Source organism: Priapulus caudatus, unplaced genomic scaffold, assembly GCF_000485595.1.
Source record: "Priapulus caudatus unplaced genomic scaffold, Priapulus_caudatus-5.0.1 Scaffold250, whole genome shotgun sequence".
Classification (NCBI taxonomy): Eukaryota; Metazoa; Priapulida; class Priapulimorpha; order Priapulimorphida; family Priapulidae; genus Priapulus; species Priapulus caudatus.
The window spans coordinates 47,922-62,447 of NW_014577311.1; the positions used below are offsets into that span (position 1 = coordinate 47,922).

Genomic DNA, 14,526 nt, shown 5'->3' on the forward strand with positions numbered 1-14,526 from the left:
CGGCCGATCTCAGGAACTAGGGCATTCTGCTATGTTTTGAACGGTTTCTACGATAGTTTGCCACAAATACGAAAAATAACACGCTGTTTAGCGCACTGCCGCTACGTTCTTCTGTTGATTTTCGCATCTCCGTAATCAGAATAAGCCCCGCCTTCTTCGTTGATGGACATGAATGGGGCGTCACCGACGTGACCAGTTACGTGTACCTACTGTCTTTCGCCAGCCTGTTTACTTTTCGGTAAATAATGAAATGCGCCGGCCGATGCATTTCGCATCGAAGTGGAAAATTTTCGAGGCATTTTCACTCGCTGTCGGAAGTGAACGAGTGCGTCATTCATTGAACATTGAAGTTTTTCTTCAAATTAAATAATTCCGAAAATCCCGTAACCGCGCTACTCGATTGTTTTAGCCAATGAACGTAGCTGTGTGTTGATGTCTTGCCCACGCGCTTTATGCTTGGCTTAGCGGGCCTCGAAATGGATATCGGAGGCAGGCACCTCGCCAACACGCATGTTTGTTTAAATTTTGTATACCAGCTTTGTGACGTACGGTGTTCGGGAGTTCTGCGGATGATAACCTCGTAATTTCTCAGCATTTTAACGTTGAACATTGCATTCCATGGTGCATGGAACATTTTACCAATTTAGTTGTGTCAGTTAGTCACGGATATGTCCAGGGATGAGATTCTTCCGCGGATCCGCGGAAATCCGCGATTTGACAGTCCCATGAGTGTCGATTTTGTGAAACGTCTAAATTCGTTGAGAAAATTGGGAGGGGGGGTAACAAGTTAACAATAAAATTTTTATACCTCGACAGCACTGACTGTAGACTGTAGAGTGTAAGACAGTAGGCTGACAGCGAAGTATACAGTGTATCTGTTTTTACTACCAGAGAAGAAATCCTCGTTCACAGGCTGCAGTAGAGGCGGCAGACATTTGATGGAGCTGATCACGTAACGACCATGGCTGCGCTGGGGGCCGGGTTTACATGTTGCTGTGCGCATGTTGTGTGCCATGACTATGCACTGATTGTTCCATCGCATTGTGTTTTTTTTATTCAAATCTGGTCGCAGCAAGGCAGTTATGTCTGAGTAAAACATGCAAAGTGACGGGTGGAAACAGAAAAATATCATTATGTCTAGACATTTAATAAAAAACTTGCGCCTATTTTCAGCCCCTGATTTCCTATTATAGTTCGTTTGTTCCTTTTGACAACTTGAAAAGGTGATTCAAGAGTCTCCTATAATTTGTTCAGAATAGCTTAGAATGCCCACCAAATTGCACCATTTTTTAAAAATTCCGGGGAGCATGCCCCCGGACCCCGGAATTGGCGATGACCTAAGGTCCTCGCATTGCTCGCTCCTCTGTTTGCTAATTAAAATTTCAGCTGAAATTAAATTATCCAATCTCATCCGCTTGATGTCACGAGTAAGTACTAACCGTTATGTTTCACATACGTTCACCTATTTGCACTACAGGCGTCAATCATTGTAAAAAATTGTGTGAATAATTTATTTTATGAAGAGTTCCAAGTGCCTGTGGCTTTCAACAGTCTTTTACGTCAATGCACGTGCGTCAAGATGCACAAACTCAACACAATTTCATCTCTGTTATTGTTTACGCCCTGAATGCGTGGTTGATCAGGGAGGGGCGGGGGGTCGCATGTAAGAGAGCATTTTCTTTGGGTGGTTCCGAAAAACAACATTCCACTTGACAATTTCATGGGCCATTTCAATTGGAAGCTCTGCATAATGGACCCCAACAAGCCTTTGAGTTGGCTAGTCAAGAAATTCAAAGGTCTGTATATTGCTCTTTTTTAGCCGCCGATAGTTCTTATTTAACAAAGACTTCATTGTTATCTTCTAAAACTACAGACCATCCGCTGACCGCTGTGTAGACGTGCGCCGGGCCTCGAATTTGGCGCACGTCTCCACTCGGGACAGCGCTTCATACTTAAACATCCACCGCCGCCAGCGCTCAGGATCACCAGCAAAGCTGTGCGGTGTGCCATGCAATTTGTATCATTTTCTCTCTGGATCATGTCCCTCTAAATGCAGTTAACACTTCTGAAATCAATTTTTTTTCTAAGGGAGGGCCTACAGATGCAGGACCCACTCACTCCAAAGTGAGTGCCATGTATTTTAGCTAAGCTAGCTTACATAATAAACATTCTTACTTTAAATTGCCACCTCAATCAATTAACTCACTGCAATTTGGCCAGATTGGGCCAATTACCAAATGGCAAACAATCGAAAAACAGACTATAACCGGCGTATATCGAAAGAGATTATAATAAGTGGTTGCGCTAGCAAGTGAGCCACACTAGTAGCTTGGCCAGAGTGTCATGCGGTGTGGAAGATTCACTGCCCCCCCAGTGCTGTAAATGTGCGTGTATCCACTGTAGGCTGCAGCAGGAGCGTAGGGTAGCTCTAGAACTATAGCCCTTCGCTCCGCCACAGACGCCACCTGTGGCCAAGCAAACGGCTATCCCCTATAGTTATAGAGCTAGACCGTTGCATGGCCCAGGCCATGTCAGGTCTGGGTAGAGGCTACAAGGTAACGCTGATAGGGTCTATGTCCCCCAGGGTACTGCCGGAACGTACCCTGGTCACTATTTGATATGGTTAGGGTTAGGATTAGGGTTAGGGTTACGGTTAGGGAGTAGGCGTAGGCGACTCCCTTAGACTCGTTAGTGGAGTAGCGACGGTTTCTCACGGTCCGGCATATTAGATAGTACCAGGGTACGTTTCGGTATACCGGACCCAGGGTACGTTCCGGCAGTACCCCGGGGGACATAGACCCTCTCAGCAAAAGTAACATCTAACGATGATACATGTAACATGAGAACCAATAAGCAGCATCTACTCACTAGGTCTACTGTAGACATATGATAAATTTTATGTTACCTCGGGTTTCCAGATTATCCCCAAAACTCGGCCAAAGAGAGGGAGCAGTTGAAGTTGCAAGCAGCAGTGACTCGCACAGGTTGGGATTATAATATTAATAAGACTCCCGGTTCCAACAGACCCGATCGCGGAAAAGGATATTGCGTAGAGTTACAGCATTTAACGCGTTCATATGCAGAATTTCCAGAATTATCTGCACTATTATGCAACATTTTTATTTACAAAAGACCTCTGGCATATTAGATTGAGAAAACCGTACATTTCTGTAAAATTTCGACGCCGCTAACAATAATGGCGGAATATTGTAAGACGAAGTGTGAATAGCGACTTGCAAAACGTTCCAACCAATCACATCACTGTTGTCAAATGCCTCAACTGGAAATTGTACGGTGGTGTATAGTGATAATTACATGTTAATTTAAAACAACCTTTTGTTAATGCTCATTAATCTCCTATTCGTAAGAATTGTCTAAGCATTTCTAAACATCTGAGAGTTCCATACATAACTGTAGCTATTTTCACATTTAATCGATAGATATTAATTTCTCTCAAACAAACACCTCGGCATTCAAAAATCATTTGACCTCGGAGCCACAAGATGGCAGTGCGCACCGATGACGCGAATGAATGATCGGAACAAAACCATAACGCGTTTACTACGCTCCGGCTGAACTCCATAATCATGGATGGTATGTTATCACTCACGTGTTAGAAAATACGTTGGTATAAATAGCCTATTAAATATAATATACAGCAGATATTGGCAGCCTAAGCATTACTTTGGAATTGCGACGCGCGAGTCTTTATTTGAACAAAAATTTGTTCAGATCAAAATTGCCAAAGTTTATTCTGCGAACTTTGTTTTGTTGTTTACATGGGTGCAAATCTACTTTAGGCACCTTAGGTATCACGAAGTGATGCACAGATTTCTGTGTATCATCAACTGATGCATATACTTTCCGTATATCAAGGAATGATGCAAAAACCCTAACCCTAACCCTAAGTCATAAAGTATATAACCTTAGCTATATACGGAACACAGGCACTTGGAACGTCTCAATAAAAAAAATTAATGATGGTAAATAAACACGAAATATACCAAAGTCTTAATGTTTCTCTACTCTATTTCATCTATAATCACCTGTAAATGCCGGTCAAATGCTCATCTGCAACACACAAGTACACCGCACGCTCGCCATGTGCACAAACAACATGAATAAGAGAGCAGGTAGGAAAGCGTGATCGCGAAATTCGCTTAACGCTCGCTTAAATTTCACACGATCACAGAACGAAAACACATCCAACAGCTCCCATCTTGGTATCTATGTGTACATAAATGTTCACTTGTTCGAATTATAACTCTGGCCTTTGTTCTACCTACTCCCGCCAGAGATATCTCGTGAAATCTTGCAGGAAATGTTCTTTCCGTGAAAATGTAAAGAGGACGAGATGTCTGTTTATACACGAGTAATGGGGCGCATTGCATGCCGGGATGAGCTGCTGCCGGCCTCCGAGCTCCATTTCGAGGCCCGCCAAGCCAAGCACAATGCGCGCGGGAATGACGTCACACACACACGACTACAGCGATCGATCGATTTTTGGATGATAACGTCCTCTTTACATTTTCACGGAGAGAACATTTCCTGCAGGATTTCACGAGATATCTCTGGCGGGAGTAGGTAAGAACAAAGACCAGAGTTATAATTCGAACCCCCGCCATGTGCACAAACAACATGAATACGAGAGCAGGTAAGCAAGCGTGATCGCGAAATTCGCTCGACGCTCGCTTCATTTCACACGATCACAGAACAAAAACACATCCAACAGCTCCCATCTTGGTATCTATGTGTACATAAATGTTCACTCCGTGCGGTGTACTTTTGTGTTGCAGATGAGCATTTGACCGGCATTTACAGGTGATTATAGGCGAAATAGAGTAGAAAAACATTAAGACTTTGGTACATTTCGTGTTTATTTACCATTAATTTTTTTGATTGAGACGTTCCAAGTGCCTGTGATACGGAATACGCTGTATACGCGGTATATACGGAATAAAGATATACGAAAAGTCTGTGCATCAGTTGATGACACACAGAAATCTGTGCATCTCTTCGTGATACCTAAGGTGCCTAAAGTGGATTTGCGCTAATGGATAGACAAAACAATGTCATAAATTGTCAGCAATGTTTATTATAAATTTAACAATATGCCAAGATTAAATGACAAATGACATTTTACATGATTATATTTGTTTATAAAATTTTACAATGTTAATAATAGTTAGAATTGTAACGTTTACATGTTATTTTCTATATTCAATTATTGCAGAGCTGAGAGCGACGTGGAAGGTTCCCAGCATTGCACATTTCTGTTCCCTTTTCCGTGTTGCTTTTGACCTTCCAGATTTTGAAATTGAGGCAAGTTTAAGATTAGAGTTATAAAATAGATATTTTGTGATGGACCTGTATGCAGGGTTCTGCCCACGGTGGGCGGCAGTAGGCGGGTGTGCCCGGCACTAATTTTTAATATTAAAAAAAAAGAAGTTTGATATATATATGCTTTTTATTGCTCAGAATGCAGGAAATTGAGTTTCAGATTATCCAAAATCTAAAATTTTCCGAGGGGCATGCCCCGGACCCCCCTAGATTGGCTTCGCGCCTACAGCGCTTGCATCGGCGCAACTGGATGTGCCCGGCACTAAAAAATCCTGGGCAGAACCCTGTATATGGTAATAGATTTATTTTAATTCCAGTGCAAACTCTATTTTTTCTAGCATGACTTCAGCTAAGTCTTTAAGAATTAGTGTCAATTCTTTGAACCAGTGAAATGTTTTAGCTTTAATATGGAAGTCAAACTATTTGTGAAACATGGACTCAACTTTACTACAGTGATTATTCAACATACGGATGTTATTTTATAGGAACTGGAAGATGCTCTTCTGTCAGATTTCCCTCCAGAAGGCAATTATTTCATTGCTGATCTCATTTCCCGGTTGCTCAGTGGTTACTATGGAAACAAAGACATTGTGTATGTATGCTGTGATATGCGGGAAAAGCTGCAGGTTTAGAAATAATCGCATCTTTTTGCGCCTCTAATTCTGCTTAAGTTACGGTTAATTTAAGGGACTTAAATACACCTTTGATATAATAACAAAACTAAAAATCTAGAATTTTAGAAGTTGAAAAACAACATAGAATCGTTAAATTGTAAGTATGAAGCTTATTACTATGATTTTCATGTCGATTCTATGCATGCGTTTGTCCTGAAGAAAACAAATTGTGGACTGTATGTAAAATTATTAATTTTACCACCAGACAGTTGGCATGTAGTTTAAGCCGTCCGTGGTGTTATTGTTGGTCATGCCACAGTTTATGTTTACACTTTGGCATATTCTCTTATTTGCACCTGGTTGCATTTGGTTTTCATATCTGTGCGCATGCTCACGCACTGCTAACATGTTACCGTCGCGCCGGTTTCCCGTTGCTCCCGTCATGCCATCATTAACGCCGCGTCGGTTTCCCGCTGCTCCCATCATGCCCTCATTAACGCCGCATCGGTTTCCCGCTGCTCCCGTCATGCTCTCGTTAATCCCGCGTCGTCTGCCGCACGTCTGCAGGTCAGACAACTACTCGTCGTGGCTCGCTGACCTCCTGCGCTACCGCTGGACGGCGGAGACGGGCACGGAGAACCCGCTGTACGACCAGGACTTCATCGACCTTCCCCTACTGCACAAGGTCGAGATCCTGCTCACGCTCTGCGATTGGAGGCTGGAGCCGGAGGATGCTGCAGAGTGCCTGAAGGTGAGGCAGGGAGGGAGGGTGAGGCGGGGGAGGGAGGGTGAGGCAGGGGGAGGGTGAGGCGGGGAGGGTGAGGCTAGCGAGGGAGAGGTGAGGCAGGGAGGAGGGTGAGGCCGGGGGAGGGAGTGTGAGGCTGGGAGGGAGGGTGGAGGCAACGGAGGGAGGTGAGGCGGGGGAAGGGAGCGGGTGAGGGCAGGGGAGGGAAGGTGAGGCGGGGGAGGGAGTGTGAGGCCAGGGAGGGAGGGTGGAGGCAGGGGAGGGGAGGTGAGGCAGGGAGGGAGGGTGAGGCTTGTCCCGAGTAAGGGAAGGGAGGGTGAGGCATAAGCAAGAGAGGGTAGTAGGTGGGGGAAGCGAGGTGGGGGAGGAGGGAGGAGGGGGTGAGGGGCAGGGGAAGGAGGGTGAGGGCGAGGTGAAAGGAGGGTGAGGAGGGCGGAGGTGAGGCTGGAGGAGGGAGGGTGAGGCAATAGAAGGGAAAGGGTTTGAGTGCATGGAGTATGAAGGTGAGGCCGCAGGAGGGAGGGGAGGCGCAGTATAGGGAGGGTGAGGAAGGGAGGGTGAAGGCTGGGGAGGGAGGGTGAGGCGGGGGAAGGGAGTGTGAGGCTGAGGAAGTGAGGGTGAAGGCAGGGAAGGGAGGGTGAGGCAGGGAGGGAGGTGAGGCTGGGAGGGAAGGGTGAGGCGGTCGGAGGGAGGGTGAGGCTGGGAGGGAGAGAGGGGTGAGGCATAGAGGGAGGGTGAGGCAGGGAGGGAGGGTGAGGCTGGGAGGGGAGAAGGGTGAGGCATATAGGGGAGGGTGAGGGGGGAAGGGAGGGTGAGGCTGGGGAGGGAAGGGTGAGTGCTGGAAGGGAGTGTGAGGCTGGGAAGGCGAGGTGAGGCTGGAAGGGAGTTGTGAGGCAGGGGGGGAGGTGAGGCAGGTAAAAGGGAGGTGGAGGCAGGGAGGAAGGTGGAGGCAGGGAGGAGGTGTGGTGGGGGGGGCAGGGGAGTGTGAGGCAGAGAGGGAGGGTTTTAAGTATTTAAGCCATCGGTCTTCTTGAAGCAGTCTGGCAGCTCCCCTCGCTCATGGCACCAGCACGAAAACGGTGCCACATATGTGGCCGCCAAATTCAATTTCAGAAGCACTTATGCGAGTAGCTGTAATCGAGTTTGGCGCTCCCTCTTTAGGGTATAGGGATGACGATGCTGAGCCTGAATGCGTCGACCGAGAGTTCTGTTCATTAGGCAGGCGAGGGTTTTTGAGTAGCCACGAAGATGGTGGGCACGGCTCGAAATTGCGCCCACAAAGATTGTTGGGTAATGTGCTGGGAGCGTCCTATAGGGTCGCGTGCAAAGAAGCGGCGAGCATTTAAACGTTTTCCGTCGAGACAGCGGTGGTCGCGGCGAGGAAACTGCCATATCAGCCGAGCGGCGCGGGATGCGCTTGCTAGCAGGGGCAGGCAGCTCTGTTGGCTGGGGAAATTCGCGTGAGTTCGATTTATTTTTACGCCGTATCTAAACGCGGCCGGCGCCGGCGCTATGGCCCGTAGGGCAACGTGTACATAGTACACGTTTCAAAACATAGTCGTACCGGAAATTGAAGCCATTCTACATGAATTTAGCATAAAGGTTTCGCAACGGGGAAATTCACTGGCATAGGCTCACAAGGCGACGGCCAGTAGACTTATATGGTTAGAGGCGGCGGCTACGTGACAGATCAGTAGTCACTGTGACGCTGACCAGGCAGAAACGCCAGGGCGAAACATAACACGATCGGTCACTGGGCGGCGCATAGATTACTGGCATAAGCACGGCACACGGCACGACGAACTCGCACAGCACAGTTATGCACATTCCAGCGCACATGTTGCGCACGCATACTGCACATAGACGGCACAGGCAACACTAACGAGGCTGGTCCGGGCCGCACACCACAACGCGAGGAACAGACACAGGCCAAACACGCAGCGCGCGCAATGCACGCACACACGACCGGCAGACGGCTGCACACACACAGCACACGCAGCCTCGCAACAGCAGTGACAGCCGCCACTCAAGCAACAGCTTTGGGCGGCACACGGTTGGAGCAGGACACTGCATACCACACATCCACACACGCGCACGATCAGCAAGGAACACAGCAAACCACGCAACGCAAAAGCACGCACGCACGAACGCACGAGGGCAGCACGCACACGGCGTGACGTGCACTCGCACTACAAACTACACAGCCGCACGAGACGCACGAGCCCGCCGCACAGCGGCACTCATATGCACACTCACTACGCACATGTAGCACAGTCAGTGACACACTCACACGCACGACGCACACGCACGACTGGCACACGGCACACGGCAGCACAGACGGTTGCAACACGCACTAACGCACACACAGGTGATCACACTTGACAAGCACACCGGCGACACTGCACACACCCCACACAAGGACATCACAAACAACGCACGCCCACTGTGCACGCGACGCACCACGCAGTTATAAAATAGTAGTATGCCGGCGCTAGGGCCTAACCTATAACACCACCGCGCACGGGGGTTGAGCTGCGCCCCCCCTCTCCCCCATGGCGTCTCGTTCCGCCGCCTGTGTCCTGCGCACGGTGTCATTATATGACGGCAGCGGGCTATGGCGGCTGTAGGAACCGATGGCCTCAGATGAGTGATGCACATATGCCGTCCGATAGATGGGCTGCCAGCTAGTGCGACAAAAAATCGCATTGCGTTAGGCTGTTAGGGTTAGGGTGACTGTTTTTGTACTTTTAGGGATAGGGTCACTGTTTGTACTTGTGTGTGGCTGCACGATGCGTAGTGTAGGACCGTTTACTGCAGATAAGTGGTAGGCGTGACAAAATAGACGCGCAACGGCTAAGGCCCGATAGATTGGCGCCACTAAAGTCTACAAGCCTTTATGCCAGGTGCGTGCCGCCCCCCGCCCCAAATTGGACACTGTTTTCGCTGAGCGTATGCATTGCGTGCGCAGCGGCGCTGATGGATTTGGCGGCAGGCGGATGCATAGCTGCCAGCGCCCGATGACTACGTAGCAACGTTCCGCAGAGGGCGTAGCGCCTTGCGCCGCGAAGCTACGCGGCAACATCCAGGCGCTCGCGTCAGGATGAATGCTTCCTTTGCGAATCGGGGCTCTCTATGTAAATCGCTGGTTCTCTCGCTCTGCGACGGACTTGGGCGGCCCCGGTGTTTTTGCGCGCAGACTGCGCGCGAAGCCGCGCCCTTGCAAACAAGCGAATACGCCGGCCACCCGTGTTGTCGGCACTTTAGACAGATACCTTCAGACAAGGGGTCTGAAAGCGAATACTGCCGCGAAAACTGGGCGCATCCACCGACATTTCGCGATGGACGGCTTGAGCCATCTCTCAAACGGCCGCGCTAAAACTTTTTTGGGGGTGGCGCGCCTCAGGCTAAGACGTATGTGGCTTCTAAGACAAGAAATCCCAAGAAATGCTTGTCAAATCAGCGATGAGCGCTTGCGTCATTGGCCGGCTACGTCGATGAACGTGCGGCTACTGCCGATGTATAGCGTTATGTTATCGCAGGCAGAGCTTTTAACGAAGTGTCCGTAGCGGCGGCTCCACGTGGGGGCGCGGTCTAGATGCTATCTCCAAAAGTGGCGGGGGCCGCCGTGGCGCCGGCCTGGCTGCGTAACGCCAAGGTTTCGAGCCAACCTGGCCTGACGCCCTGAGCGCTGTCCCGTGGGCAGACGGCACGTCGTGGTGCGAGCAACCTGCGGCTGGCGTGGCCGGCGTGGCTGGCGTGGCAATCGGCAGCAGCAGCACCAAATACGGTGCCTGCTAGGCTGCTGCAGCGCGGGCTCTGAGGGGCAGCAAAGCAGCAGCAGGCAGGAAATGGCGGCGCTCCCAGCTAAGGCCCGCCGTAGTCAAGCCGGTGTACGTCTGACGAAAACTGGCGCGATGTTACGGCTTACCTCCGCACTATAGGGATTCGCGCGCTGGTGACACCCTGCCTTCGGCGCGCGATTCGTATAGCGGGCAGCGGCGAGATGCTAGCATAGCAACACCCCGGCGGCGCGTGCGCCCAGTCCCAGCGGAAGTGTGCGGCTTAACGGCGCTCTCGGCGGCGGGAATAACAGCATCTTTGCACAATGCCATCTTGTACCTGGTCTCTCTGGGTGAGAGCGAGTGGGGAGTCTCGCTGCGACTAGTGCTTGACTTAAACTAAAGTGGATAAACCTCGCAACATAAATTCTATATCACAGAAAGAACTGTTAATGCAGGGCTCAACTTTTCACTCGCTGTGTACCGGATATGTGTAAACGCTGTAAGACATCCTGCTGTGCTAAGCTTTCGTAAACTCTTGAGTTTAGATTTTAATGAAGAAATTGTTGTTGAAAGTAGCAATACAAACTAGAGCACTCGGAGAGCACAGACCTCCGCCAAGGCAGCTGAATTCTCTCACTAAAAGATTTTATTTATTAATTAATTAATTAAGTGAAAATTCTTATTAATTAATTTAATTAATTAAATAAATCATATTGGAATCGGATCACCACGGCAAATGTAATAAATTCGAAGTTACGCCTCCATTTGCTGACCTATCGCTGAAAATTTTTATTAATTAATTAATTGGATTCGGATACGTCACCCAAAAATGTAAATCAATTCATAAGTTAGCCCCATTTCTGACCTATGCTGAAAATTTAATTAATTAATTAATTAATTGGATCCGGATGCATCACCAAAAATTCAAATCAAAATTCTAAGTTAAGGCGATTTCTGCCTATTCTGAAATATTTTATGACAATCCGTGCCATAACTTTGTCCAGTTAGGCTGTACACAACCACACAACCGCAGCAACGCAACATAACAAGTCAAACACAGCGCGCGGTGAAAACAAACCTCTGGCTGCCAACCCGCTTGGCGGAGGTAATAAATAGTGAATCTTTTCAACATAGGCGAGCTCAACAGTAGGTATACATATGCATCTAGCTGTGAGGTTTTATCCACTTTAAACCTTGTAGGGTCTTGACTGCGGACAGCATGGCATCGAGCCGCTGGGCAGGATGTCGAGAACGGCCAAGCTACTGGTAAGCTTGCTATGGGCACAAGGCTCTAGCAAGGAGGACGGCGCTCCACTCCACCACCGCCCCGAACCGAGACGGCGGAAAAGGAAGGAAGAAAAAGATGATGACCCCCAGCCTCCCATAATGCTTTATAAGGTGTCATGTGCTTTGCATCGTCATTGAGACGTAGTGCGCTAGATATGAAGTCCATCAATCTTATCGTCATATGTCTGGCTTATTCTATTTGTATATTGGGTGACTTTCAAAGATGTGAACACTTAGAATGTGAACTTAGATTAGAGCTTTAGAATGTGAAATTTCTTGTGTTATATATGGTATATATAGACTGGTTGCCGGTGTGTTTTTGTGTCTGTTTTGAAAATACATCATATATGTGAATAGTTTGGCTCCTGACCGAAGTTTGTTAACAACCACCACCATTATTTGCCGCCGGGGCAGCCTCTAACAGTCGGCGTGTTTCAGGGAGGAAGCTGTTGAGAAAGAAGCAAAGAGGGGAAAGAAGAAGGAGTTTGGAAAAGAAGAGAAGCAGCGGCAGAAGAAGAGTAGGCAAGGAGAAGAAGCAGGACAAAGCGGCTGGGCGGTAAGCTGCAAAGAAGCAGGAGGCTCGTGCGAAACGTGCAGAGAAGAGAGGCCACGCGGGCAAGGCTGAGGTCAAGCCTGAGGTCAAAGCCTGAAAGTTCCTGCGCTGAGTGTCAAGGTTGAGGTCAAAGTTGAAGGAACCGGTCGCCCTCCGCCGGTGAAGGGCGGGCAGGGGAAAGACGCACGTGAAGTATCCTAGAAAGGAAGATATTATTGCTGCGCACAAAAGGGCAAGCCATAGGAGGAGTGAAGGGCCCTGGAGCAGGAAAAGCCCTAGAGCAGGAAAAGCTAAGAGCAAGAAGAAGCCCTAGAGCAAATAAAAGCATCAAGCAGGAAAAAAAAAGAAAAGGAGCAGAAAGAAAGTCGTAGAGTTGAGGGCCAATTGGTCCACAGACTGGGTGAAGATCAGGGGCAGACTGCACGGAAGTATCCGAGAAAGGAAGATATTATTGCTGCGGGCAAAGAAAAGGCAGCCATGGAGAAGCAAAGGGCCCTGAGAGCAGGAAAAAAGCCTTAAGAGCAAGAAAAAGCCCTAGAGCAAGAAGAAGCCCTTAGAGCAAGAAAAAGCCATCAAGCAGGAAAAAAGATGAGGAGGGCAGAAAGAAGATCGTAGATTGAGGCCAATTGGTCACAGACCGTGTGAAGATCAGGGGAAGAAACGCGCGAAGTATCCGAGAAGGAAGATATTATTGGCTGGCAGGTCAACAAGAAGGCACGCCATTGAGGAGCAAAGGCCGCTAGAGCAGAAAAAAGCCGCTAGAGCAGGAAAAAGCCTTTAGAGCAGAAGAAGCCGCTAGAGCAAGAAAAAGCCATGCAAGACAGGAAAAAGATGAGGAGGCAGAAGCAAGTCCGTAGAGAGCCGATGGTGCCCCAGACCAGGGAAGGTCCAAAATGAGGAGAAGAGGTGGAGGTGAAGGTGAAGGTCACAGACCAGGTGAAGGTCACAGATGAGTAGACTGGTGGAGGTGAGGTGAAGGTCACAGACCAGGTGAAGGTCACAGATGAGTAGACTGGTGGAGGTGAGGTGAAGGTCACAGACCAGGTGAAGGTCACAGATGAGGAGAATGGTGGAGGTGAGGTGAAGGTCACAGACCAGGTGAAGGTCACAGATGAGGAGAATGGTGGAGGTGAGGTGAAGGTCACAGACCAGGTGAAGGTCACAGATGAGGAGAAGGTCAGAGATGAAGAGAAGATCACAGATGAGGAGAAGGGTAGAGCAGAGGAGACCGAGGTGAACGCAGAGAAGCCTCTGGAGGATGGAGTCTGCGAGAAGCCGATTAAACAAAGGCGGAAGAGGAAACAACAAAGCAGGTGAGGCTAGCAGGGTTCAGAGGGCCTTGAACACTTCCATGCAGTCAGCGGTGGCCAGGGCATGCAGATATAAGGGGTCGTTCACAATTATCAACATTTTCACAAGTGTACAAAGCATACACTTTTTCGAGACCCTTCCCCTCTAAAAGTGTACGAAGAAAAATGTTGATTTTTTTTTCACACTATTCTACATAGAGATACATCAGGAGTTAATAATGGCAAATGATGACGTTTGTCATTGTTAACCCCTGAGATACATGTATATGAATTACATGCAAAACTGCCATCGTGCCGGTTGTTTACACTGCACTCGGCTGCTAGCTAGCTAGCTAGCTCGGTTCGTTCATTCAGCGGGCCCGTGCGGTGCGCGGGGCCAGCCGGGGCTCGGCGCGTCGCGATGTGAGGATGCGCGCGATGCCGGCTGGGGCGCGCGGCGCGGGAAATGGATCGACATTTTTCGGAAATGCTGAAAGCATACGGCGGGCATTGACCCCCTCCCCCCCCCAGCGTACGGTTTGTACGATTGTGAAAATGTTGATAACTGTGAACGACCCCTAAGATATATAAGATATAACGTTTTATTTATCGCTTTCAATATTAGCAAGTACAAGAATTTTAACAAAGCAAATAATAAACAATACAGCGAAGGGATGACGAAAAGACCATACGGTCATGCAGGTGTTTTTCCTCACGTTAACATTGTATTATCACGTCACACATTGGGGAAGATGTCTGTATCACGAAGAGATTATTCAGGTTCATATCCGTGAGCATGTCTTGGCCATATATTATGATATCGAATGGCTCAGGGGCGTGTACAGGGGGCGGGGGATTCTGCTCGCGCAGAAAACGCATCTAAGGGGGTCTAATTTCTAAATTTTTCTGGGGGTGG

The 14,526-nt window shown here is 48.7% G+C and overlaps 2 protein-coding genes across 2 annotated transcripts in view; both read left to right on the forward strand.

Annotated features, from left to right (window-relative positions):
- The first annotated feature begins 3,486 nt into the window (after positions 1 to 3,486).
- LOC106808054 (cat eye syndrome critical region protein 2-like) overlaps positions 3,487 to 14,526 on the forward strand; it is a 12,597-nt gene continuing 1,557 nt past the window's right edge. Inside the window, exons 1-4 of the mRNA XM_014810611.1 lie at positions 3,487 to 3,594; positions 5,234 to 5,322; positions 5,826 to 5,932; positions 6,522 to 6,705. Coding sequence (XP_014666097.1) covers positions 3,588 to 3,594; positions 5,234 to 5,322; positions 5,826 to 5,932; positions 6,522 to 6,705 — 387 coding nt within the window. The 5' untranslated portion in view covers positions 3,487 to 3,587. The remainder of the gene's footprint in view (positions 3,595 to 5,233; positions 5,323 to 5,825; positions 5,933 to 6,521; positions 6,706 to 14,526) is intronic.
- The window catches only part of LOC106808035 (transcriptional activator SPT7-like), a 10,994-nt gene continuing 9,758 nt past the window's right edge, over positions 13,291 to 14,526 (forward strand). Inside the window, exon 1 of the mRNA XM_014810584.1 lies at positions 13,291 to 13,634. The gene's annotated coding sequence lies outside the window, so the exon portion shown is untranslated. The remainder of the gene's footprint in view (positions 13,635 to 14,526) is intronic.